Source organism: Leuresthes tenuis, unplaced genomic scaffold (genome assembly GCF_036924035.1).
Source record: "Leuresthes tenuis unplaced genomic scaffold, fLeuTen1.0.hap1 SCAF_22, whole genome shotgun sequence".
In the NCBI taxonomy this organism is placed as follows: Eukaryota; Metazoa; Chordata; class Actinopteri; order Atheriniformes; family Atherinopsidae; genus Leuresthes; species Leuresthes tenuis.
In genome coordinates this window covers 351,005-378,486 of record NW_027325376.1, presented here as the reverse complement: position 1 = coordinate 378,486, position 27,482 = coordinate 351,005, and the positions used below count along the sequence as shown (strand labels likewise).

General features: G+C 47.4%; 1 protein-coding gene across 5 annotated transcripts; it reads right to left on the bottom strand.

Moving 5' to 3' along the window:
• Nucleotides 1–246: 246 nt before the first annotated feature.
• On the bottom strand, nucleotides 247–25,406 carry tfr2 (transferrin receptor 2). Of its 5 annotated transcripts, XM_072376102.1 has the most exons (20): nucleotides 24,493–24,522; nucleotides 12,627–12,758; nucleotides 12,342–12,555; nucleotides 12,076–12,268; nucleotides 11,715–11,855; nucleotides 8,863–8,971; nucleotides 8,546–8,788; nucleotides 8,335–8,474; nucleotides 8,091–8,266; nucleotides 7,897–8,016; nucleotides 7,741–7,823; nucleotides 7,610–7,673; nucleotides 7,446–7,513; nucleotides 7,283–7,353; nucleotides 7,103–7,187; nucleotides 6,376–6,600; nucleotides 6,161–6,301; nucleotides 1,876–2,102; nucleotides 1,652–1,707; nucleotides 247–895 (listed from the first exon to the last, which is right to left on the bottom strand). In XM_072376102.1, exons 1-19 carry the CDS (start codon nucleotides 24,505–24,507, stop codon nucleotides 1,689–1,691), a joined length of 2,466 nt encoding a protein of 821 aa, XP_072232203.1. In that variant the 5' UTR covers nucleotides 24,508–24,522; the 3' UTR covers nucleotides 247–895; nucleotides 1,652–1,688. The 5 variants fall into 5 exon arrangements, with proteins under 5 accessions (XP_072232203.1, XP_072232206.1, XP_072232207.1 ...); XM_072376105.1 differs by lacking the exons at nucleotides 247–895; nucleotides 1,652–1,707; nucleotides 24,493–24,522 and adding an exon at nucleotides 25,297–25,406 and having other exon boundaries at nucleotides 1,755–2,102; nucleotides 12,627–12,748; XM_072376106.1 differs by lacking the exons at nucleotides 247–895; nucleotides 1,652–1,707; nucleotides 24,493–24,522 and adding an exon at nucleotides 25,297–25,406 and having other exon boundaries at nucleotides 1,755–2,102; nucleotides 12,627–12,718.
• Nucleotides 25,407–27,482: the final 2,076 nt, after the last annotated feature.

The window sequence follows — 27,482 nt, the reverse complement described above, 5'->3', positions numbered from 1 at the left end:
CTCCGCCCACAGGAAACAAACGTGCCGTCTCCATGGAGACGACCCAGCCTGTTGCAGAGGACGATGATGCTGATGTCACCAATGAGCATGACTTCTGAGCTGAATAATATCTCTGTACCATCAACACGTGCTAATAAAGCTTTGATTTCATGTCTTTTTATCCTTCAAAGTGAAATTAAAATATCACATCAGTGCTAATAAACAGGTGTATGAGTGAGTAGGAGGAGCTACTGTAGAAAAAGAGTGTTTCAGAGCATTTAACCAGCTTTAATGAGATCCAACATGTGTATAAAACATCTGTACAGAAAACAAACAGCTTCAAACATTCTGAAACAGATGTTAACAGAGAGCATCTCAGCTGATTATTTTCTCATGGCTGAACCAGAAGAACCACAGAGGGAGTCCGGGTTACCTCCACCCTGACCCTGGTTCCACCAGTGAGCCACAACATTAAAACACTCTCTGGCCGGGCCTCCAGAACAGTTCTGACCCGTCAGCACCTGGAGGGGTTCTGTGGAATCAGGAACCGAGACCTCAGCGTCTTTAACTCCAGTAAGGTGTGAGGAGAAGACTCCTGTGTGTGTGTGTGTGTGTGCACGTCAGTGTGTGTGTGTGCACGTCAGTGTGTGTGTGCTGTGCACGTCAGTGTGTTTGTGCTGTGCACGTCAGTGTGTGCACGTCAGTGTGTGTGTGCACGTCAGTGTGTGCACGTCAGTGTGTGTGCTGTGCACGTCAGTCTGTGCACGTCAGTGTGTGTGCTGTGCACGTCAGTGTGTGCACGTCAGTGTGTGTGTGCAAGTCAGTGTGTGCACGTCAGTGTGTGTGTGTGTGCACGTCAGTGTGTGTGTGCTGTGCACGTCAGTGTGTTTGTGCACGTCAGTGTGTGTGTGTGTACGTCAGTGTGTGTGTGTGTGTGTGCACGTCAGTGTGTGTGTGCAAGTCAGTGTGTGCACGTCAGTGTGTGTGTGTGCACGTCAGTGTGTGCACGTCAGTGTGTGTGTGCACGTCAGTGTGTGCACGTCAGTGTGTGTGTGTGTGTGTGCACGTCAGTGTGTGCACGTCAGTGTGTGTGTGCAAGTCAGTGTGTGCACGTCAGTGTGTGTGTGTGCACGTCAGTGTGTGCACGTCAGTGTGTGTGTGCACGTCAGTGTGTGCACGTCAGTGTGTGTGTGTGCACGTCAGTGTGTGTGTGTGTGTGTGCACGTCAGTGTGTGCACGTCAGTGTGTGTGTGCAAGTCAGTGTGTGCACGTCAGTGTGTGTGTGTGCACGTCAGTGTGTGCGAGTCAGTGTGTGTGTGCACGTCAGTGTGTGTGTGTGTGTGTGCACGTCAGTGTGTGCACGTCAGTGTGTGTGTGCAAGTCAGTGTGTGCACGTCAGTGTGTGTGTGTGCACGTCAGTGTGTGCACGTCAGTGTGTGTGTGCACGTCAGTGTGTGTGTGTGTGTGTGCACGTCAGTGTGTGCACGTCAGTGTGTGTGTGCAAGTCAGTGTTTGCACGTCAGTGTGTGTGTGTGCACGTCAGTGTGTGCACGTCAGTGTGTGTGTGCACGTCAGTGTGTGCACGTCAGTGTGTGTGTGTGCACGTCAGTGTGTGTGTGTGTGCACGTCAGTGTGTTTGTGCTGTGCACGTCAGTGTGTGTGTGCACGTCAGTGTGTGTGTGTGCACGTCAGTGTGTGTGCTGTGCACGTCAGTGTGTGTGTGTGTGTGTGCACGTCAGTGTGTGCACGTCAGTGTGTGTGTGCAAGTCAGTGTGTGCACGTCAGTGTGTGTGTCTGCACGTCAGTGTTTGCACGTCAGTGTGTGTGTGCACGTCAGTGTGTGTGTGTGCACGTCAGTGTGTGTGTGTGTGTGCACGTCAGTGTGTGTGTGTGTGGATGCTCCACACGTCTCCTCTGAGAGCGTTGGCGGCGCCCTGCAGCGTCCAGGTGAACAGAGCCAGCTGTCGTCTGAAACGACTCTCGTTGAACCTTCCGGGGTCAGAGGTCAGCAGGGCCAGGTGCTCAGTGAGCGCGCTCAGAGTGTGGTTTCCACGGCCGTGGATCACATGACGGAACGGCGTCTCCATGACTGACACGTACTGAGACAGGAAGTAGTACTCCACCTAAGGAAACACACAGTACTCTGATAACTTCATGATGCGGGTGCTGTAGTACCCTGTAGTACCCTGTAGTACCCTGTAGTACCCTTACCTTCATGATGCAGGTGCAGTAGTACCCTGTAGTACCCTGTAGTACCATGTAGTACCCTTACCTTCATGATGCAGGTGCTGTAGTACCCTGTAGTACCCTGTAGTACCCTGTAGTACCCTTACCTTCATGATGCAGGTGCAGTAGTACCCTGTAGTACCCTGTAGTACCCTTACCTTCATGATGCAGGTGCAGTAGTACCCTGTAGTACCCTTACCTTCATGATGCAGGTGCTGTAGTACCCTATAGTACCATGTAGTACCCTTACCTTCATGATGCAGGTGCAGTAGTACCCTGTAGTACCCTTACCTTCATGATGCAGGTGCTGTAGTACCCTATAGTACCCTGTAGTACCCTTACCTTCATGATGCAGGTGCAGTAGTACCCTGTAGTACCCTGTAGTACCCTGTAGTACCCTTACCTTCATGATGCAGGTGCAGTAGTACCCTGTAGTACCCTTACCTTCATGATGCAGGTGCTGTAGTACCCTGTAGTACCTTATAGTACCCTGTAGTACCCTGTAGTACCCTTACCTTCATGATGCAGGTGCTGTAGTACCCTGTAGTACCCTGTAGTACCCTTACCTTCATGATGCGGGTGCTGTAGTACCCTGTAGTACCCTGTAGTACCCTTACCTTCATGATGCGGGTGCTGTAGTACCCTGTAGTACCCTTACCTTCATGATGCAGGTGCTGTAGTACCCTGTAGTACCCTTACCTTCATGATGCGGGTGCTGTAGTACCCTGTAGTACCCTGTAGTACCCTGTAGTACCCTTACCTTCATGATGCGGGTGCTGTAGTACCCTGTAGTACCCTTACCTTCATGATGCAGGTGCTGTAGTACCCTGTAGTACCCTTACCTTCATGATGCGGGTGCTGTAGTACCCTGTAGTACCCTGTAGTACCCTTACCTTCATGATGCAGGTGCTGTAGTACCCTGTAGTACCCTTACCTTCATGATGCGGGTGCTGTAGTACCCTGTAGTACCCTTACCTTCATGATGCGGGTGCTGTAGTACCCTGTAGTACCCTGTAGTACCCTTACCTTCATGATGCGGGTGCTGTAGTACCATTTAGTACCCTTACCTTCATGATGCGGGTGCTGTAGTACCCTGTAGTACCCTTACCTTCATGATGCAGGTGCTGTAGTACCCTGTAGTACCTTTACCTTCATGATGAGGGTGCTGTAGTACCCTGTAGTACCCTTACCCTCATGATGCAGGTGCTGTAGTACCCTGTAGTACCCTTACCTTCATGATGCGGGTGCTGTAGTACCCTGTAGTACCCTGTAGTACCCTTACCTTCATGATGCGGGTGCTGTAGTACCATTTAGTACCCTTACCTTCATGATGCGGGTGCTGTAGTACCCTGTAGTACCCTTACCTTCATGATGCAGGTGCTGTAGTACCCTGTAGTACCTTTACCTTCATGATGAGGGTGCTGTAGTACCCTGTAGTACCCTTACCTTCAGGATGCAGGTGCTGTAGTACCCTGTACTACCCTGTAGTACCCTTACCTTCATGATGCAGGTGCTGTAGTACCTTGTAGTACCCTATAGTACCCTGTAGTACTCTGCAGTACCTTGTAGTACGCTGTAGTACCCTGTAGTACCCTGTAGTACCCTTACCTTCATGATACAGGTGCTGTAGTACCCTGCAGTACCCTGTAGTACCCTGTAGTACCCTGTAGTACCCTGCAGTACCTTGTAGTACCCTGTAGTACCCTTTAGTACCCTTACCTTCATGATGCGGGTGCTGTAGTACCCTGTAGTACCCTGCAGTACCTTGTAGTACCCTGTAGTACCCTTACCTTCATGATGCAGGTGCTGTAGTACCCTGTAGTACCCTTACCTTCATGATGCGGGTGCTGTAGTACCCTTTAGTACCCTTACCTTCATGATGCGGGTGCTGTGGTACCCTGCAGTACCCTTACCTTCATGATGCAGGTGCTGTAGTACCCTGCAGTACCTTGTAGCACCCTGTAGTACCCTGCAGTACCTTGTAGTACCCTGTAGTACCCTGTAGTACCCTTACCTTCATGATGCGGGTGTTGTAGTACCCTGTAGTACCCTTACCTTCATGATACAGGTGCTGTAGTACCCTGTAGTACCCTTACCTTCATGATGCAGGTGCTGTAGTACCCTGTAGTACCCTGTAGTACCCTGTAGTACCTTGTAGTACCCTGTAGTACCCTTTAGTACCCTTACCTTCATGATGCAGGTTCTGTAGTACCCTGTAGTACCCTTACCTTCATGATACAGGTGCTGTAGTACCCTGTAGTACCTTGTAGTACCCTGTAGTACCCTATAGTACCCTGTTGCACCCTTACCTTCATGATGCAGGTGCTGTAGTACCCTGCAGTACCTTGTAGTACCATGTAGTACCCTGTAGTACCCTGCAGTACCTTGTAGTACCCTGTAGTACCCTTACCTTCATGATACATGTGCTGTAGTACCCTGCAGTACCCTGTAGTACCATATAGTACCCTGTAGTACCCTGCAGTACCTTGTAGTACCCTGCAGTACCTTGTAGTACCCTGTAGTACCCTATAGTACCCTGTAGTACCATATAGTACCCTGTAGTACCCTGCAGTACCTTGTAGTACCCTGCAGTACCTTGTAGTACCCTGTAGTACCCTATAGTACCCTGTAGTACCCTTACCTTCATGATACAGGTGCTGTAGTACCCTGCAGTACCCTGTAGTACCATGTAGTACCCTGTAGTACCCTGCAGTACCTTGTAGTACCCCGTAGTACCCTATAGTACCCTGTAGTACCCTTACCTTCATGATACAGGTGCTGTAGTACCCTGCAGTACCCTGTAGTACCATGTAGTACCCTGTAGTACCCTGCAGTACCTTGTAGTACCCCGTAGTACCCTATAGTACCCTGTAGTACCCTTACCTTCATGATACAGGTGCTGTAGTACCCTGCAGTACCCTGTAGTACCATATAGTACCCTGTAGTACCCTGCAGTACCTTGTAGTACCCTGCAGTACCTTGTAGTACCCCGTAGTACCCTATAGTACCCTGTAGTACCCTTACCTTCATGATACAGGTGCTGTAGTACCCTGTAGTACCCTGTAGTACCCTTACCTTCATGATACAGGTGCTGTAGTACCCTGCAGTACCCTGCAGTATCTTGTAGTACCCTTACCTTCATGATACAGGTGCTGTAGTACCCTGCAGTACCCTGTAGTACCCTGTAGTACCCTTACCTTCATGATACAGGTGCTGTAGTACCCTGTAGTACCCTGTAGTACCCTTACCTTCATGATACAGGTGCTGTAGTACCCTGCAGTACCCTGCAGTACCTTGTAGTACCCTAACCTTCATGATACAAGTGCTGTAGTACCCTGCAGTACCCTGTAGTACCCTGTAGTACCCTGTAGTACCCTTACCTTCATGATACAGGTGCTGTAGTACCCTGCAGTACCCTGTAGTACCATGTAGTACCCTGTAGTACCCTGCAGTATCTTGTAGTACCCTGTAGTACCCTATAGTACCCTGTAGTACCCTTACCTTCATGATACAGGTGCTGTAGTACCCTGTAGTACCCTGCAGTACCTTGTAGTACCCTGTAGTACCCTATAGTACCCTGTAGTACCCTGTAGTACCCTGTAGTACCCTTACCTTCATGATGCAGGTGCTGTAGTACCCTGTAGTACCCTGCAGTATCTTGTAGTACCCTGTAGTACCCTATAGTACCCTGTAGTACCCTTACCTTCATGATACAGGTGCTGTAGTACCCTGTAGTACCCTGCAGTACCTTGTAGTACCCTGTAGTACCCTATAGTACCCTGTAGTACCCTGTAGTACCCTGTAGTACCCTTACCTTCATGATGCGGGTGCTGTAGTACCCTGTAGTACCCTGCAGTACCTTGTAGTACCCTGTAGTACCCTATAGTACCCTGCAGTACACTGCAGTACCCTGTAGTACCCTGTAGTACCCTGTAGTACCCTGTAGTACCCTTACCTTCATGATGCGGGTGTTGTAGAAGCGCGCGGTGGTCGGGTCGTGCAGGTCGCTGTAGTCGATGGCCCTCTGCAGCGTCTCGGCCGCTCGGCTGTAATCTCCCCGGGCGCTGAACAGCCACTGAGGCGACAGACCTCTGGACTGAACGCACACAGACAGACGGATGTGACATCATGGCGGTTGAACACCGGTTGTGGTCAGAGTGTCACAGTTACCTGCAGCTCGGCGGAGTGCTTGTTGAGCTGGGCGCTGAGCTGCAGCACCGTCTGTGCGTAGGAGGTGATGCGTAGGGGCAGGATGTGGTCGTGGACCAATCGCAGCACCATCTCCCCAACGAGCTCCCCGGCGCTTCGCCCAGTGACCCCCAGACGACCACCAAGGACTTCCTGGAGGCGGGAGACGCTGTCATAAGGCGTGTTGACGAACGGGTACGCTCGCTCCTGAACGCACACGTGATCCGGCAAACAGAGACTCATGTTAGTGAAAAGCCGGTGAAACATTACAAAATGGCTGTCAGCTGGAAGTCATGACATCACATGACATCACATGACATCACAAGACATCACAGGAGATCACATGACATCACAAGACATCACATGACATCACAAGACATCACATGACATCACATGACATCACAGGAGATCACATGACATCACAGGAGATCACATGACATCACAGGAGATCAAGAGTCAAAATCAGACATTACATCACGTAAAGTGACACGATACAACAGGTGATGTGAGGTGACATGACATAGTATGACAGGATGGAACAGCACATGAGACCACGCATGATAAACCAGTGTGACATGCTACCATGATGTCACACATGGTGATATAACAGGAAGTGACTTAACACAGCAGCAGGACAACATGGGACATGATGGTGTGGTATAATAACTCCCCCCACATGGTGTCAGCAGCCATGTCAGGTGAGGCCTACCTCAGTGAATCTGAGCTCCATGGCTGGAACTCCTGCAAACGCAGTGAAGCTGTAGGCGCCGCTGTTCAGATACAGAGGCTTCATTCTGGGGAGACACAGAGCAGCATCTCAGCGGTCTGTCAGGTGAATCCCACCTGAGCTCTTTGCGGTAAATGAGCATGTCTGGGTTTGTTTCCTCACATCCTCCAGCTGCCTCCTTCTCGCTCAGCCTGGCTGTAGATGGTCTGACCTGCATGTTTAGGATGTTCCACCTACAGCACAAAATAAAAGAGGCTTTTTAGATATTTATAATAAATAAAGACGTTCTCCAGGTGTGGAGGGCAGAGCTCAGGACCACCTTCACCTGTTTGATGGCAGCGTCCAGCAGGTCGACCAGCAGAGGACTGGTGTAGGCCGACAGGACGTCATCTCCTGTGGACGGACAGACAGGTGTTTTCTTAACCGTGCTCATGTGTGATTGGCCGGCATAAAAACACGAGCTGTGATTGGCTGAGAGCCCAGTGTTACCCATGATGGTCTGATCCAGACTGAAGTAAGCCACCGCCTTCAGGTGGAGCATGGACAGGTAACCCTGCGAGCAGAGGTCAGAGGTCAGACTGTTGCAACAGCGCTTTCATTTCAGGAGTCTTTGAACACACCTCGAGCCATTCGGTCGCTCCAACGTTCCCGAAATCTCCAGCGTCCCAGCTGACAAACAGCAAACTGCGTCTGGGACTGAAACCTGAGGGGCCGACTGGTTACTGCACTGAAATATGTTGGATTACCACCTGCTCCTGGCGAGGCTCGGGTCTTACCCTTCCTCGCCATGGCTGCGAAGGTTCGGGCCAGCTCCAGCAGGATCGCCGTTCCAACTCCGGACTTAACCGCGCCCGGGCCCAGCGAGTCCCTCTGGGCTCCCAGTATGATGTACTGGTCTGGCGGGGAGACACTGCGGTTTACCTCCTGCAGACAAACAGCACACTCACCTGAGGTTGCTGTCAGGGCGTACCTGGCTCCACGCGGCCCTCCAGGGAGGAGAAGATGTTGTTGAGCAGGACCGGCGTCATCACGTTGTGGACCGCCATCTGGACTCTGCGCCCGGAGCTGAACTCCGGACCGAGCACGCAGCGGACGTACGGCAGCCGACCGCGCCAAGATGGAGGACAGGACGGACCTGACAGCTGGCTGAGACGCAGGGGAACACTGTGAGGTCCCGTACACCTCGGCAGGTAACCTGAGGGGGCGGGGCTCACCTGAGCAACTTGGCGGCCACGGTGGCGGTGATGGGTAGCGCCGGGATCAGCGGCAGGCCAGAGGACTGGATGGGAGGGAACTTTGTGTGATTGAAGGAGGGAAAGCCGGGAGTGAAGGGGTCACCTGACCCAAGGTGCACCTGCAGAGGGAGAAGCTGATTGGCTGGAAGCACAGAGTTGCGGTTCATGTGTGTTGATGTGTGAGCGTTACATGTTCAGACACGGCGGTGTGCGAGTTCAGTCCGAGGCGGCGGGGGTCCTGTGGCAGGTCAGCAGGATCGGGGTAGATCAAAGCTCCGCCTGCACCGTTCCTCTCAGCCAACCAGACCTTCTCAGCAAAACTGACCCCGCCCCCAACACGCATCACCACCACATGACCAACCGCGGACACGCCCAAACTCCTCAGCAAGTTAAAATCCTCTGGGCGGCCGTAGTTGGCGTAAACCACGCCCCCCTGCAGAGAAACAGGTGAAGGTAACTGGAGCTGTGGTTACCGTGGTGACAAACACTCCCGTCCGGCTGCCTCACCGTGTAGTTTCCCGTGGCGCTGAACGGGCAGAAGTCAGACGGGTTCAGAGGAATCTGCTCTGAGACCAGACCGGCAGAGTCCACGAGGTGCAGGGAGCTCCTCTGAGCCCTGCGAACAGACGGGACATTTTCAGAGTAACCTGCTGCCATCTGTTGCTGTTAAACTAGCTGCTGATTGGTTGGTGTTTGGCTGATCTGTGCACTCTGTAACTCATGTCTTAACAGTAACATTTCAGTTAGTTAATGTTCTCATTATCTGGTTCTCAGTGATGCTGAGTTGGATCAGAGATGGACGGATCGGGGCTTCGTCAGCAGTAATGAGGGCGCTGCTCCGGTCCGTTTGGTGAAGAGGAGCTGGAAGGAGAAGCTTTCAGGTCCCCTTGTAGGGACAGCTTGACCTTGTAGGGGACAGCTTGACCTTATAGGGACAGCTTGACCTTGTAGGGGAGAGTTTGACCTTGTAGGGGAGAGTTTGACCTTGTAGGGGACAGCTTGACCTTGTAGGGGAGAGTTTGACCTTGTAGGGGAGAGTTTGACCTTGTAGGGGACAGCTTGACCTTGTAGGGGAGAGTTTGACCTTGTAGGGGACAGTTTGACCTTGTAGGGGACAGCTTGACCTTGTAGGGGACAGCTTGACCTTGTAGGGGAGAGTTTGACCTTGTAGGGGACAGCTTGACCTTGTAGGGGACAGCTTGACCTTGTAGGGACAGCTTGACCTTGTAGGGACAGCTTGACCTTGTAGGGGACAGCTTGACCTTGTAGGGGACAGCTTGACCTTGTAGGGGACAGCTTGACCTTGTAGGGGAGAGTTTGACCTTGTAGGGGACAGCTTGACCTTGTAGGGGACAGCTTGACCTTGTAGGGACAGCTTGACCTTGTAGGGACAGCTTGACCTTGTAGGGGACAGCTTGACCTTGTAGGGGACAGCTTGACCTTGTAGGGGACAGCTTAACCTTGTAGGGGACAGTTTGACCTTGTAGGGGACAGCTTGACCTTATAGGGACAGCTTGACCTTGTAGGGGAGAGTTTGACCTTGTAGGGGACAGTTTGACCTTGTAGGGGACAGCTTGACCTTGTAGGGACAGCTTGACCTTGTAGGGACAGCTTGACCTTGTAGGGGACAGTTTGACCTTGTAGGGGACAGCTTGACCTTGTAGGGGACAGCTTAACCTTGTAGGGGACAGTTTGACCTTGTAGGGGACAGCTTGACCTTGTAGGGACAGCTTGACCTTGTAGGGGAGAGTTTGACCTTGTAGGGGACAGTTTGACCTTGTAGGGGACAGCTTGACCTTGAAGGGGACAGTTTGACCTTGTAGGGACAGCTTGACCTTGTAGGGACAGCTTGACCTTGTAGGGACAGCTTGACCTTGTAGGGGACAGCTTGACCTTGTAGGGACAGCTTGACCTTGTAGGGGACAGCTTGACCTTGTAGGGGACAGCTTGACCTTGTAGGGGACAGCTTGACCTTGTAGGGACAGCTTGACCTTGTAGGGACAGCTTGACCTTGTAGGGACAGCTTGACCTTGTAGGGGACAGCTTGACCTTGTAGGGACAGCTTGACCTTGTAGGGACAGCTTGACCTTGTAGGGGACAGCTTGACCTTGTAGGGACAGCTTGACCTTGTAGGGACAGCTTGACCTTGTAGGGACAGCTTAACCTTGTAGGGGCAGCTTGACCTTGTAGGGACAGCTTGACCTTGTAGGGGACAGCTTGACCTTTTAGGGAAAGCTTGACCTTATCGGGGACAGCTTAACCTTGTAGGGGACAGCTTGACCTTGTAGGGACAGCTTGACCTTGTAGGGACAGCTTGACCTTGTAGGGACAGCTTGACCTTGTAGGGACAGCTTAACCTTGTAGGGACAGCTTGACCTTGTAGGGACAGCTTGACCTTGTAGGGGACAGCTTGACCTTTTAGGGAAAGCTTGACCTTTTAGGGTACAGCCTGACCTTGTAGGGGACAGCTTGACCTTGTAGGGGACAGCTTGACCTTGTAGGGGACAGCATGACCTTGTAGGGACAGCTTGACCTTGTAGGGACAGCTTGACCTTGTAGGGGACAGCTTGACCTTGTAGGGACAGCTTGACCTTGGAGGGGACAGTTTGATCTTGTAGGGGACAGCTTGACCTTGTAGGGACAGCTTGACCTTGTAGGGACAGCTTGACCTTGTAGGGGACAGCTTGACCTTGTAGGGACAGCTTGACCTTGTAGGGACAGCTTGACCTTGTAGGGACAGCTTGACCTTGGAGGGGACAGCTTGACCATGTAGGGACAGCTTGACCTTGTAGGGACAGCTTGACCTTGCAGGGACAGCTTGACTTTGTAGGGACAGCTTGACCTTGTAGGGACAGCTTGACTTTGTAGGGACAGCTTGACCTTGTAGGGGACAGCTTGACTTTGTAGGGACAGCTTGACCTTGTAGGGGACAGCTTGACCTTGTAGGGGACAGCTTGACCTTTTAGGGAAAGCTTGACCTTATCGGGGACAGCTTGACCTTGTAGGGACAGCTTGACCTTGTAGGGACAGCTTGACCTTGTAGGGACAGCTGCCATATCTGTGGCTGGAAACCAGTTTTCTCCCGTTTATTGTTGGTTCGTCCATTTTCTTTTCTCTAGCCTTTAACTTACAGCTCAGGATGCTGGTAACACACTCATCAGAAGGAGGGAATCTAACCAGTGACACTTTGATGAGTTTCAGGGAAACTGTGGACTCATGAGAGATGATCAAGCTTTTTAGATGTTTTGAGCAGCATCTAGTGGCCATGTGTGGTATTACACCTTAAAGCGGCTCCCCTTTGGCTTCGGCTCCTGCTCACAGCCCTGTTATTCACCTGGTGCCACCACTCTGACTCGTACCTGCTGGGGAACTGCAGCGTGGCGTACAGAGACTCGGTCCAGGTGTGGTCCATCTGCAGCAGCCTGAAGCGCCGCAGGATCTCTGAGGCCAGAGCTGTTCCCTCTGAGGAGCCTGGAGGATGGTCCGCTCTGCTGACCCGGCTGACCACAAACACACCTGTCCGTCAAACTCGACCAATCACAGCACTCAAAGAACAAAGAACAACGGTTCCGCCTGGTCCTAAACTGTCAGCTGGGCGGAAAGGTCCGGACTGATCCATAAAACCGCTGATGGAACAGGGCGACCTGATATCCTGATACCTGTTCTCAGGTGCCATCGTCATGGAGACGGCGTGATGTAGCGGTCATGTGATCTTCTTACCTCACCGTGTTGTGGATATCTTCATCCTGCAGCAGCCTCCTCATCATCTCCCGCAGCTCTCCCAGGTAAGGCCCCGCCCCTCCCTCTGCAGGTGAGTTGGCCCCGCCCCCCTGCTGTTCCTCCCCCTGCCCGAGCCCCCCCAGCAGGGAGCAGTGGTACCGCCCACTGAAGACAGCAAAGGCCAATAGGAAAGCTGAGGGAGAAACTCTCTGATCACATGATCAAACTGATCAATTCAATCGATTGATGAATGTGAGTGTGTTTACCTGCGGTCACCATGACGACTGCGCACACACACAGCCCACAGCCTCTTCTGTAACCATGGCAATACCTCAGCACCAGCGCTCTGATGTCACACATAGGCCCCGCCTCCTGCTCCTCCTCTAACGTCACAAACCTTAGCTCCACCCCCTGCCTTCCTCCCACCTCCTCTTCTTCATCAGAAACTTCAGCTGAGCGGGGAAGAGACACGGAGGAAGACTGCAGAACAAGAGACAGTGTAACCACGGTAACAGACTAAAGGGGCGGAGCTGGTGTCCGCTGTGACTCACCTGTGTCAGCTGAGCGGTCAGGAGGTCCATGCTGCAGGCCGGAAGGAAAGGTCTGGAAAGGTCTGGAAAGGTCTGGAAAGGTCTGGAAAAGTCTGGAAAAGTCTGGAAAGGTCTGGAAAGGTCTGGAAAGGTCTGGAAAACAAACACAAACAGTCGGTGATCGTGCTTCTGATTTATCTCCATCATTATACTCCGACCTGTTGGCTGATCAGAACCGGGTATAAAACCCACAGAACAGGAAGTAAAACACACAGAACCGGAAGTAAAACCCACAGAACCGGAAGTAAAACACACAGAACCAGAAGTAAAACAAAAAGAACCAGAAGTAAAACACACAGAACCGGAAGTAAAACACACAGAACCAGGTATAAAACACACAGAACCAGATGTAGAACCCACAGAACCAGAAGTAAAACCCACAGAACCAGAAGTAAAACACACAGAACCAGAAGTAAAACCCACAGAACCAGAAGGAAAACCCACAGAACCAGAAGTAAAACACAAAGAACCAGAAGGAAAACACACAGAACCAGATGTAGAACCCACAGAACCAGAAGGAAAACCAACAGAACCAGAAGTAAAACCCATTGAACCAGAAGTAAAACCCACAGAACCAGAAGTAAAACACACAGAACCAGAAGTAAAACCCACAGAACCAGAAGTAAAACCCATTGAACCAGAAGTAAAACCCACAGAACCAGAAGTAAAACACACAGAACCAGAAGGAAAACCAACAGAACCAGAAGTAGAACTCATTGAACCAGAAGTAAAACCCACAGAACCAGAAGTAAAACACACAGAACCAGAAGGAAAACCAACAGAACCAGAAGTAAAACCCATTGAACCAGAAGTAAAACCCACAGAACCAGAAGTAAAACCCATTGAACCAGAAGTAAAACCCACAGAACCAGAAGTAAAACACACAGAACCAGAAGTAAAACCAACAGAACCAGAAGTAAAACACACAGAACCAGAAGTAAAACACAAAGAACCAGAAGGAAAACACACAGAACCAGAAGTAAAACAAAAAGAACCAGAAGTAAAACACACGGAACCAGAAGGAAAACACACAGAGCCAGAAGGAAAACCAACAGAACCAGAAGTAAAACACACAGAACCAGAAGTAAAACCCACAGAACCAGAAGTAAAACCCACAGAACCAGAAGTAAAACCCATTGAACCAGAAGTAAAACCCACAGAACCAGAAGTAAAACACACAGAACCAGAAGTAAAACCCACAGAACCAGAAGTAAAACCCATTGAACCAGAAGTAAAACCCACAGAACCAGAAGTAAAACACACAGAACCAGAAGGAAAACCAACAGAACCAGAAGTAAAACCCATTGAACCAGAAGTAAAACCCACAGAACCAGAAGTAAAACACACAGAACCAGAAGGAAAACCAACAGAACCAGAAGTAAAACCCACAGAACCAGAAGTAAAACCCATTGAAACAGAAGTAAAACCCACAGAACCAGAAGTAAAACCCACAGAACCAGAAGTAAAACCCATTGAACCAGAAGGAAAACCAACAGAACCAGAAGTAAAACCCACAGAACCAGAAGTAAAACCCACAGAACCAGAAGTAAAACCCACAGAACCAGAAGTAAAACCAACAGAACCAGAAGTAAAACACACAGAACCAGAAGTAAAACCCACAGAACCAGAAGTAAAACCCACAGAACCAGAAGTAAAACACAAAGAACCAGAAGTAAAACACACAGAACCAGAAGTAAAACCCACAGAACCAGAAGTAAAACCAACAGAACCAGAAGTAAAACACACAGAACCAGAAGTAAAACCCACAGAACCAGAAGTAAAACCAATTGAACCAGAAGTAAAACCCACAGAACCAGAAGTAAAACACACAGAACCAGAAGGAAAACCAACAGAACCAGAAGTAAAACCCATTGAACCAGAAGTAAAACCCACAGAACCAGAAGTAAAACACACAGAACCAGAAGGAAAACCAACAGAACCAGAAGTAAAACCCATTGAACCAGAAGTAAAACCCACAGAACCAGAAGTAAAACCCACAGAACCAGAAGTAAAACCCATTGAACCAGAAGTAAAACCCACAGAACCAGAAGTAAAACACACAGAACCAGAAGTAAAACCCACAGAACCAGAAGTAAAACCCACTGAACCAGAAGTAAAACCCACAGAACCAGAAGTAAAACACACGGAACCAGAAGTAAAACCCACAGAACCAGACGTAAAACACACAGAACCAGAAGTAAAACACACAGAACCAGAAGTAAAACACACAGAACCAGAAGGAAAACCAACAGAACCAGAAGTAAAACCCATTGAACCAGAAGTAAAACCCACAGAACCAGAAGTAAAACACACGGAACCAGAAGTAAAACCCATTGAACCAGAAGTAAAACCCACAGAACCAGAAGTAAAACACACAGAACCAGAAGTAAAACACACAGAACCAGAAGTAAAACACAAAGAACCAGAAGTAAAACACACGGAACCAGAAGTAAAACACACAGAACCAGAAATAAAACCCACAGAACCAGAAGTAAAACACACAGAACCAGAAGGAAAACCCACAGAACCAGAAGTAAAACCCATTGAACCAGAAGTAAAACACTCAGAACCAGAAGTAAAACCCACAGAACCAGAAGTAAAACCCACAGAACCAGAAGTAAAACACACAGAACCAGAAGGAAAACCCACAGAACCAGAAGTAAAACCCATTGAACCAGAAGTAAAACCCACAGAACCAGAAGGAAAACACACAGAACCAGAAGTAAAACACACAGAACCAGATGGAAAACACACAGAACCAGAAGTAAAACACACAGAACCAGAAGTAAAACACAAAGAACCAGAAGTAAAACACACGGAACCAGAAGGAAAACACACAGAACCAGAAGTAAAACCCACTGAACCAGAAGTAAAACCCACAGAACCAGAAGTAAAACCCATTGAACCAGAAGTAAAACCCACAGAACCAGAAGTAAAACCCATAGAACCAGAAGTAAAACCCACAGAACCAGACGTAAAACCCACAGAACCAGAAGTAAAACACAAAGAACCAGAAGTAAAACACACAGAACCAGAAGGAAAACCCACAGAACCAGAAGTAAAACCCATTGAACCAGAAGTAAAACCCACAGAACCAGAAGTAAAACCCATTGAACCAGAAAAAAAAACCACAGAACCAGAAGTAAAACTCACAGAACCAGAAGTAAAACCCACAGAACCAGAAGTAAAACACAAAGAACCAGAAGTAAAACACACGGAACCAGATGGAAAACAGACAGAACCAGAAGTAAAACCCACAGAACCAGAAGTAAAACGCACAGAACCAGAAGTAAAACCCACAGAACCAGAAGTAAAACACACAGAACCAGATGGAAAACCCATTGAACCAGAAGTAAAACCCACAGAACCAGAAGTAAAACACACAGAACCAGAAGGAAAACCCACAGAACCAGAAGTAAAACCCACAGAACCAGAAGTAAAACACACGGAACCAGAAGGAAAACCCACAGAACCAGAAGTAAAACCCACAGAACCAGAAGTAAAACCCACAGAACCAGAAGTAAAACCCATAGAACCAGAATTAAAACCCACAGAACCAGACGTAAAACCCACAGAACCAGAAGTAAAACACACAGAACCAGAAGTAAAACACACAGAACCAGATGGAAAACACACAGAACCAGAAGTAAAACCCACAGAACCAGAAGTAAAACCAATTGAACCAGAAGTAAAACCCACAGAACCAGAAGTAAAACCCATTGAACCAGAAGTAAAACCCACAGAACCAGAAGTAAAACCCATAGAACCAGAATTAAAACCCACAGAACCAGACGTAAAACCCACAGAACCAGAAGTAAAACACACAGAACCAGAAGTAAAACACACAGAACCAGATGGAAAACACACAGAACCAGAAGTAAAACCCACAGAACCAGAAGTAAAACCAATTGAACCAGAAGTAAAACACACAGAACCAGACGTAAAACCCACAGAACCAGAAGTAAAACACATTGAACCAGAAGTAAAACCCACTGAACCAGAAGTAAAACCCACAGAACCAGAAGTAAAACCCACAGAACCAGAAGGAAAACCCACAGAACCAGAATTAAAACCCACAGAACCAGACATAAAACCCACAAAACCAGAAGTAAAACACACAGAACCAGAAGTAAAACACACAGAACCAGAAGTAAAACACAAAGAACCAGAAGTAAAACACACAGAACCAGACGTAAAACCCACAGAACCAGAAGTAAAACACATTGAACCAGAAGTAAAACCCACAGAACCAGAAGTAAAACCCACAGAACCAGAAGTAAAACACACAGAACCAGACGTAAAACCCACAGAACCAGAAGTAAAACACATTGAACCAGAAGTAAAACCCACAGAACCAGAAGTAAAACCCACTGAACCAGAAGTAAAACCCACAGAACCAGAAGTAAAACCCACAGAACCAGAAGGAAAACCCATTGAACCAGAAGTAAAACACAAAGAACCAGAAGTAAAACACACGGAACCAGAAGTAAAACCCACAGAACCAGAAGTAAAACCCACAGAACCAGACGTAAAACCCACAGAACCAGATGTAAAACACACAGAACCAGAAGTAAAACACACAGAACCAGAAGTAAAACACAAAGAACCAGAAGTAAAACACACGGAACCAGATGGAAAACACACAGAACCAGAAGTAAAACACACAGAACCAGAAGTAAAACCCACAGAACAGGAAGTAAAACACACAGAACCAGACGTAAAACCCACAGAACCAGAAGTAAAACCCATTGAACCAGAAGTAAAACCCACAGAACCAGAAGTAAAACACAAAGAACCAGAAGTAAAACACACGGAACCAGATGGAAAACACACAGAACCAGAAGTAAAACCCATAGAACCAGAATTAAAACCCACAGAACCAGACGTAAAACCCACAGAACCAGAAGTAAAACACACAGAACCAGATGGAAAACACACAGAACCAGAAGTAAAACCCACAGAACCAGAAGTAAAACCAATTGAAACAGATGTAAAACACAAAGAACCAGAAGTAAAACACACAGAACCAGAAGTAAAACCCACAGAACCAGAAGTAAAACACACAGAACCAGAAGTAAAACACAAAGAACCAGAAGTAAAACACACGGAACCAGATGGAAAACACACAGAACCAGAAGTAAAACCCACAGAACCAGAAGTAAAACCCACAGAACCAGAAGTAAAACCCACAGAACCAGACGTAAAACCCACAGAACCAGAAGTAAAACACACAGAACCAGAAGTAAAACACAAAGAACCAGAAGTAAAACACACGGAACCAGATGGAAAACACACAGAACCAGAAGTAAAACACACAGAACCAGAAGTAAAACCCACAGAACCAGAAGTAAAACACACAGAACCAGACGTAAAACCCACAGAACCAGAAGTAAAACCCATTGAACCAGAAGTAAAACCCACAGAACCAGAAGTAAAACCCATTGAACCAGAAGTAAAACCCACAGAACCAGAAGTAAAACACACAGAACCAGATGGAAAACACACAGAACCAGAAGTAAAACCCACAGAACCAGAAGTAAAACCAATTGAACCAGATGTAAAACACAAAGAACCAGAAGTAAAACACACAGAACCAGAAGTAAAACACACAGAACCAGAAGGAAAACCCATTGAACCAGAAGTAAAACCCACAGAACCAGAAGTAAAACACACAGAACCAGACGTAAAACCCAAAGAACCAGAAGTAAAACCCATTGAACCAGAAGTAAAACCCACAGAACCAGAAGTAAAACACACAGAACCAGACGTAAAACCCACAGAACCAGAAGTAAAACCCATTGAACCAGAAGTAAAACACACAGAACCAGAAGTAAAACACACAGAACCAGACGTAAAACCCACAGAACCAGAAGTAAAACCCATTGAACCAGAAGTAAAACCCACAGAACCAGAAGTAAAACCCACTGAACCAGAAGTAAAACCCACAGAACCAGAAGTAAAATCCACAGAACCAGAAGGAAAACCCACAGAACCAGAATTAAAACCCACAGAACCAGACGTAAAACCCACAGAACCAGAAGTAAAACACACAGAACCAGAAGTAAAACACACGGAACCAGATGGAAAACACACAGAACCAGATGGAAAACACACAGAACCAGAAGTAAAACACATTGAACCAGAAGTAAAACACACGGAACCAGACGTAAAACACACAGAACCAGAAGTAAAACCCACAGATCCAGGTGCAAAACACACAGAACCAGATATAAAACCCATTGAACCAGAAGTAAAACCCACAGAACCAGACGTAAAACACACAGAACCAGAAGTAAAACACACAGAACCAGGTATAAAACACACGGAACCAGACGTAGAACCCACAGAACCAGACGTAAAACACACAGAACCAGAAGTGAAACACACAGAACCAGGTATAAAACACACGGAACCATACGTAGAACCCACAGAACCACACGTAAAACCCACAGAACCAGGTATAAAACCCACAGAACCAGAAGTAAAACACACAGAACCAGAAGTAAAACCCACAGAACCAGAAGTGATACACAGAGAACCAGGTATAAAACACACAGAACCAGAAGTAAAACCCACAGAACCAGAAGTGATACACAGAGAACCAGGTATAAAACACACGGAACCATACGTAGAACCCACAGAACCAGACGTAAAACACACAGAACCAGAAGTAAAACACACAGAACCAGGTATAAAACACACGGAACCAGACGTAGAACCCACAGAACCAGACGTAAAACACACAGAACCAGAAGTGAAACACACAGAACCAGGTATAAAACACACGGAACCATACGTAGAACCCACAGAACCACACGTAAAACCCACAGAACCAGGTATAAAACCCACAGAACCAGAAGTAAAACACACAGAACCAGAAGTAAAACCCACAGAACCAGAAGTGATACACAGAGAACCAGGTATAAAACACACAGAACCAGAAGTAAAACCCACAGAACCAGAAGTGATACACAGAGAACCAGGTATAAAACACACGGAACCATACGTAGAACCCACAGAACCAGACGTAAAACCCATTGAACCAGAAGTGAAACACACAGAACCAGGTATAAAACACACGGAACCATACGTAGAACCCACAGAACCAGATATAAAACACACAGAACCAGACGTAGAACCCACAGAACCAGACGTAAAACCCACAGAACCAGAAGGAAAACCCACAGAACCAGAAGTAAAACACACAGAACCAGAAGTAAAACACACAGAACCAGAAGTGATACACAGAGAACCAGGTATAAAACACACAGAACCAGAAGTAAAACCCACAGAACCAGAAGTGATACACAGAGAACCAGGTATAAAACATACAGAACCAGAAGTAAAACACACAGAACCAGACGTAAAACCCATTGAACCAGATATAAAACACACAGAACCAGAAGTATAACACACAGAACCAGGTATAAAACACACGGAACCAGACGTAGAACCCACAGAACCAGATGTAAAACACACAGAACCAGAAGTAAAACACACAGAACCAGATGTAAAACACAATGAACCAGACGTAAAACCCACAGAACCAGAAGTAAAACACACAGAACCAGAAGTATAACACACAGAACCAGAAGTAAAACACATTGAACCAGAAGTAAAACACACGGAACCAGACGTAAAACACACAGAACCAGAAGTAAAACCCATTGAACCAGATATAAAACCCACAGAACCAGAAGTATAACACACAGAACCAGGTATAAAACACACGGAACCAGACGTAGAACCCACAGAACCAGATGTAAAACACACAGAACCAGAAGTAAAACCCACAGATCCAGGTGCAAAACACACAGAACCAGAAGTAAAACACACGGAACCAGACGTAAAACCCACAGAACCAGAAGTAGAACCCATTGAACCAGATATAAAACCCACAGAACCAGACGTAGAACCCACAGAACCAGATGTAAAACACACAGAACCAGAAGTAAAACACACAGAACCAGATGTAAAACACACAGAACCAGAAGTAGAACCCATTGAACCAGAAGTAAAACCCACAGAACCAGAAGTAAAACACACGGAACCAGACGTAGAACCCACAGAACCAGACGTAAAACACACAGAACCAGAAGTAAAACACATTGAACCAGAAGTAAAACACACGGAACCAGACGTAAAACACACAGAACCAGAAGTAAAACCCACAGATCCAGGTGCAAAACACACAGAACCAGATATAAAACCCATTGAACCAGAAGTAAAACCCACAGAACCAGACGTAAAACACACAGAACCAGAAGTAAAACACACAGAACCAGGTATAAAACACACGGAACCAGACGGAGAACCCACAGAACCAGACGTAAAACACACAGAACCAGAAGTGAAACACACAGAACCAGGTATAAAACACACGGAACCATACGTAGAACCCACAGAACCACACGTAAAACCCACAGAACCAGGTATAAAACCCACAGAACCAGAAGTAAAACACACAGAACCAGAAGTAAAACCCACAGAACCAGAAGTGATACACAGAGAACCAGGTATAAAACACACAGAACCAGAAGTAAAACCCACAGAACCAGAAGTGATACACAGAGAACCAGGTATAAAACACACGGAACCATACGTAGAACCCACAGAACCAGACGTAAAACCCATTGAACCAGAAGTAAAACCCATTGAACCAGATATAAAACCCACAGAACCAGAAGTATAACACACAGAACCAGGTATAAAACACACGGAACCAGACGTAGAACCCACAGAACCAGATGTAAAACACACAGAACCAGAAGTAAAACCCACAGATCCAGGTGCAAAACACACAGAACCAGAAGTAAAACACACGGAACCAGACGTAAAACCCACAGAACCAGAAGTAGAACCCATTGAACCAGATATAAAACCCACAGAACCAGACGTAGAACCCACAGAACCAGATGTAAAACACACAGAACCAGAAGTAAAACACACAGAACCAGATGTAAAACACACAGAACCAGAAGTAGAACCCATTGAACCAGAAGTAAAACCCACAGAACCAGAAGTAAAACACACGGAACCAGACGTAGAACCCACAGAACCAGACGTAAAACACACAGAACCAGAAGTAAAACACATTGAACCAGAAGTAAAACACACGGAACCAGACGTAAAACACACAGAACCAGAAGTAAAACCCACAGATCCAGGTGCAAAACACACAGAACCAGATATAAAACCCATTGAACCAGAAGTAAAACCCACAGAACCAGACGTAAAACACACAGAACCAGAAGTAAAACACACAGAACCAGGTATAAAACACACGGAACCAGACGGAGAACCCACAGAACCAGACGTAAAACACACAGAACCAGAAGTGAAACACACAGAACCAGGTATAAAACACACGGAACCATACGTAGAACCCACAGAACCACACGTAAAACCCACAGAACCAGGTATAAAACCCACAGAACCAGAAGTAAAACACACAGAACCAGAAGTAAAACCCACAGAACCAGAAGTGATACACAGAGAACCAGGTATAAAACACACAGAACCAGAAGTAAAACCCACAGAACCAGAAGTGATACACAGAGAACCAGGTATAAAACACACGGAACCATACGTAGAACCCACAGAACCAGACGTAAAACCCATTGAACCAGAAGTGAAACACACAGAACCAGGTATAAAACACACGGAACCATACGTAGAACCCACAGAACCAGATATAAAACACACAGAACCAGACGTAGAACCCACAGAACCAGACGTAAAACCCACAGAACCAGAAGGAAAACCCACAGAACCAGAAGTAAAACACACAGAACCAGAAGTAAAACACACAGAACCAGAAGTAAAACCCACAGAACCAGAAGTGATACACAGAGAACCAGGTATAAAACACACAGAACCAGAAGTAAAACCCACAGAACCAGAAGTGATACACAGAGAACCAGGTATAAAACATACAGAACCAGAAGTAAAACACACAGAACCAGACGTAAAACCCATTGAACCAGATATAAAACACACAGAACCAGAAGTATAACACACAGAACCAGGTATAAAACACACGGAACCAGACGTAGAACCCACAGAACCAGATGTAAAACACACAGAACCAGAAGTAAAACACACAGAACCAGGTATAAAACACACGGAACCAGACGGAGAACCCACAGAACCAGACGTAAAACACACAGAACCAGAAGTGAAACACACAGAACCAGGTATAAAACACACGGAACCATACGTAGAACCCACAGAACCACACGTAAAACCCACAGAACCAGGTATAAAACCCACAGAACCAGAAGTAAAACACACAGAACCAGAAGTAAAACCCACAGAACCAGAAGTGATACACAGAGAACCAGGTATAAAACACACAGAACCAGAAGTAAAACCCACAGAACCAGAAGTGATACACAGAGAACCAGGTATAAAACACACGGAACCATACGTAGAACCCACAGAACCAGACGTAAAACCCATTGAACCAGAAGTGAAACACACAGAACCAGGTATAAAACACACGGAACCATACGTAGAACCCACAGAACCAGATATAAAACACACAGAACCAGACGTAGAACCCACAGAACCAGACGTAAAACCCACAGAACCAGAAGGAAAACCCACAGAACCAGAAGTAAAACACACAGAACCAGAAGTAAAACACACAGAACCAGAAGTAAAACCCACAGAACCAGAAGTGATACACAGAGAACCAGGTATAAAACACACAGAACCAGAAGTAAAACCCACAGAACCAGAAGTGATACACAGAGAACCAGGTATAAAACATACAGAACCAGAAGTAAAACACACAGAACCAGACGTAAAACCCATTGAACCAGATATAAAACACACAGAACCAGAAGTATAACACACAGAACCAGGTATAAAACACACAGAACCAGATGTAAAACACACAGAACCAGAAGTAAAACACACAGAACCAGATGTAAAACACACAGAACCAGACGTAAAACCCACAGAACCAGAAGTAGAACCCATTGAACCAGATATAAAACCCACAGAACCAGACGTAGAACCCACAGAACCAGATGTAAAACACACAGAACCAGAAGTAAAACACACAGAACCAGATGTAAAACACACAGAACCAGAAGTAGAACCCATTGAACCAGAAGTAAAACCCACAGAACCAGAAGTAAAACACACGGAACCAGACGTAGAACCCACAGAACCAGACGTAAAACACACAGAACCAGAAGTAAAACACACAGAACCAGGTATAAAACACACGGAACCATACGTAGAACCCACAGAACCAGATATAAAACACACAGAACCAGAAGTAAAACACACAGAACCATACGTAGAACCCACAGAACCAGATATAAAACACACAGAACCAGACGTAGAACCCACAGAACCAGACGTAAAACCCACAGAACCAGGTATAAAACCCACAGAACCAGAAGTAAAACACACAGAACCAGAAGTAAAACCCACAGAACCAGAAGTGATACACAGAGAACCAGATGTAGAACCCACAGAACCAGAAGTAAAACACACAGAACCAGAAGTAAAACCCACAGAACCAGAAGTAAAACCCACAGAACCAGAAGTAAAGCACACAGAACCAGAAGTATAACACACAGAACCAGGTATAAAACACACAGAACCAGAAGTAGAACCCATTGAACCAGATATAAAACCCACAGAACCAGATGTAAAACACACAGAACCAGAAGTAAAACACACAGAACCAGATGTAAAACACACAGAACCAGAAGTAGAACCCACAGAACCATATGTAGAACCCCCAGAACCAGAAGTAGAACCCACAGAACCATATGTAGAACCCACAGAACCAGATATAAAACAGAACCTGTTTAGCCTCCATGTTTCACTGTAACTGCAGCTTCGTTGGTGGGTCAGGAGGTTTGGATATTGAACGTGTTCTGGTTCTGGTCCAAAGGGCTGACTGTAGTTCAGATTAACATCCATGTTGGGTCAGATTAAATTCTGATGGAACCCTGAATGATTGATTCCTGTCAGTTATTGATCGATCTGACGTCGGATCAACATGAACGAAGCTCTTTAATTGTTATTCCAGGTCAGACATCAACTTCCAACCTTTACATGTTGTTTCAGTCTGGGTTTGCTGTCTGGGAGATCATCGGGACCAGAACCAGGGAACGGACCCAGCTGCTCTCAGAACATTTCACCTGAAACTCTGAGCAGAAGCAGGAGCTCAGCATCAGAGATCAGCAGGTTAAAGAGCCTTCATGCTGATGAGGCTCTGCTCCAGGCAGTGGTTCCCCCTCAGGTGTTGTTGTCTGCTGGCCATCAGAACACCAGGTTCTGCCTGGTTCTAACCGGTTCCACCTGATGAAGACTCAAACTACTTCCTGCTGAGATCAGAAACTGATCAGATTCAAACTTTATCAGCAGGAGGAACATGAGGAGTTCCAGGAAGCTCCCACCGGAACCAGCTCACCTGAAAGGACAGGTTCTGGTGATGGACCCGGTGCTGTAAGACCCGGTGCTGTAAAGGAACGCTGCATTCAGAACCCCCCCGGCAGGTAAAAACAGCCACGAGTCGCCTCACAACGTCTTTACTGAGGCTGAATGATGTCACAGCTGCTGCTGACCGACGGAGGCAGAAAACACCGAATCAGAACTCACTCACCTTCAGTTTGGACCGGGTCAGATCCAGAACTGCATCGTGGAACCTCTGAACAGGTCAGGCTGAACCCAGATGTTTTACCTCCCCCAGCCTGCTGTGACTGGCTGCTCAGAGGGGTCAGAGGTCAGCCTGAGCTCTCTGTTTGATCAGGTTAACTTTATTAACAGATAAGTAAACACACACAGGCTGCTTGTCACTCTGCTGCCACCTTAACTGCAGTATTTAAGGTGGAATTAGACCTGACCATATGATGTCTAACCTGTGGAGACGTCTCCGGTACTCACTTTGGATCGGACCCGTTTTGGGTCAGAACCTGGTGTCTGTCGGTGAAGAAGACACTGAGAGTCCTCACAGACCAACATCTGGGTCCTCTCTGACCAATCAGGTGTCTGTTGTGAGTAAATAAAGTCTGTGACATCACTGGAAAGTCCAGTCTTACCCCCCCAGGGGAAAGTTAATGAATCCCTCAGAGTCGAACAAGGTGCTCTCTCCTCATCACTGTGGCTGCAAAGAGCTGCCGGATTATTCATTTCCACACAGAGAGTTTTAGTTTTCCTGCAGATGACTTGACGGTGGAACAGGGAAGAAGAGTTCCACCTCGTGGTGGATAAACCACGGCTCTAAAGAAACCAAAGTATTTGTCAGGGTCATCGAAATCTTTGCAGATAATCTCGGGGTGGCCCAAGGGAAAGCTGCAGTTTACACAGAGGTACAGAGATGTCTGCAAAGTGCACAGTTTCATCTGGCCCTGCAGTGCACCTCAGCCTGAGTGCCCAGGTCCGACCACCTGAGGCTCGGGGGGGTTACATCTCTCAAGAGACTTGGTCCCCCCTGGATGGGACATTTTCTTCTCTGACCAATGGGGCTCCCACATGACCTGCAGAGCGTGCACAGACCGCAGCACACCTTCTCTCTCGCTGCTCAACATGTGTCCTGAGGCAGACAGCAGGAGGGACACCTGTCAAAGCGGCAGCCGCAAAACTCAGAGGCCTGCCTCACGCCATCAGTTTCTGCGTAACCGTCTATGTGACAGGGCCCGATTTCTTTCCCCGTGTTCAATGCATGCTGGATGTTCACGTTTCTGCTAGGAGCTCCAGTGTGGATGCATTTAAGAAAGTTTTACTCTGATGTCTGTAGTCAGCGGGTGAAGGTCTCAGGCTGCAGTTACAAAAAGCTTCATGCAGGCTGATGCATGTGATCCACACGTTAAAGAACTGGTCCCTGAATATCTGGTTCCCTCTGGGAAGTCTGTCGACATCATTTCTACAGGGAAGAAGACTCTGTTAAAGCAGTGAAGAAGACTCTGTTAAAGCAGTGAAGAAGACTCTGTTAAAGCAGTGAAGAAGACTCTGTTAAAGCAGTGAAGAAGACTCTGTTAAAGGTGGCCTGGCACGCCTCACCCTCTGTCGAAGTGAGTTCTACAGAGTAGGAACTCGGTGAAGGAAAGGGTCCCACGTTTCAAATTCTGTTCTGATGAGAATCTGTGGGGGAAGAAGCCTTTGGTGGGATCAGTAAAACCCAATAGTTTTGGCATCATACTCAGCCAGGAATGACCAACTGTCGATGAATTTCAAACCATAATCACGGTCTGTAAAACAGAGAGTTTGCTTCCTTGGTGAGCGAGGGTTTCAAACCTAGCTGTAGCATAACGTTGAGGATCAGGTCGTAAATAAATGTGGACCCTTTGTATCGAGGCCTCCTGAAATGGAGGAGAGGTTAGGGTTGAAGGTTGAACGGAGGAGAGGTTAGGGTTGAAGGTTGAACGGAGGAGAGGTTAGGGTTGAAGGTTGAACGGAGGAGAGGTTAGGGTTGAAGGTTGAATGGAGGAGAGGTTAGGGTTGAAGGTTGAATGGAGGAGAGGTTAGGGTTGAAGGTTGAATGGAGGAGAGGTTAGGGTTGAAGGTTGAATGGAGGAGAGGTTAGGGTTGAAGGTTGAACGGAGGAGAGGTTAGGGTTGAAGGTTGAACGGAGGAGAGGTTAGGGTTGAAGGTTGAATGGAGGAGAGGTTAGGGTTGAAGGTTGAATGGAGGAGAGGTTAGGGTTGAAGGTTGAATGGAGGAGAGGTTAGGGTTGAAGGTTGAACGGAGGAGAGGTTAGGGTTGAAGGTTGAACGGAGGAGAGGTTAGGGTTGAAGGTTGAACGGAGGAGAGGTTAGGGTTGAAGGTTGAACGGAGGAGAGGTTAGGGTTG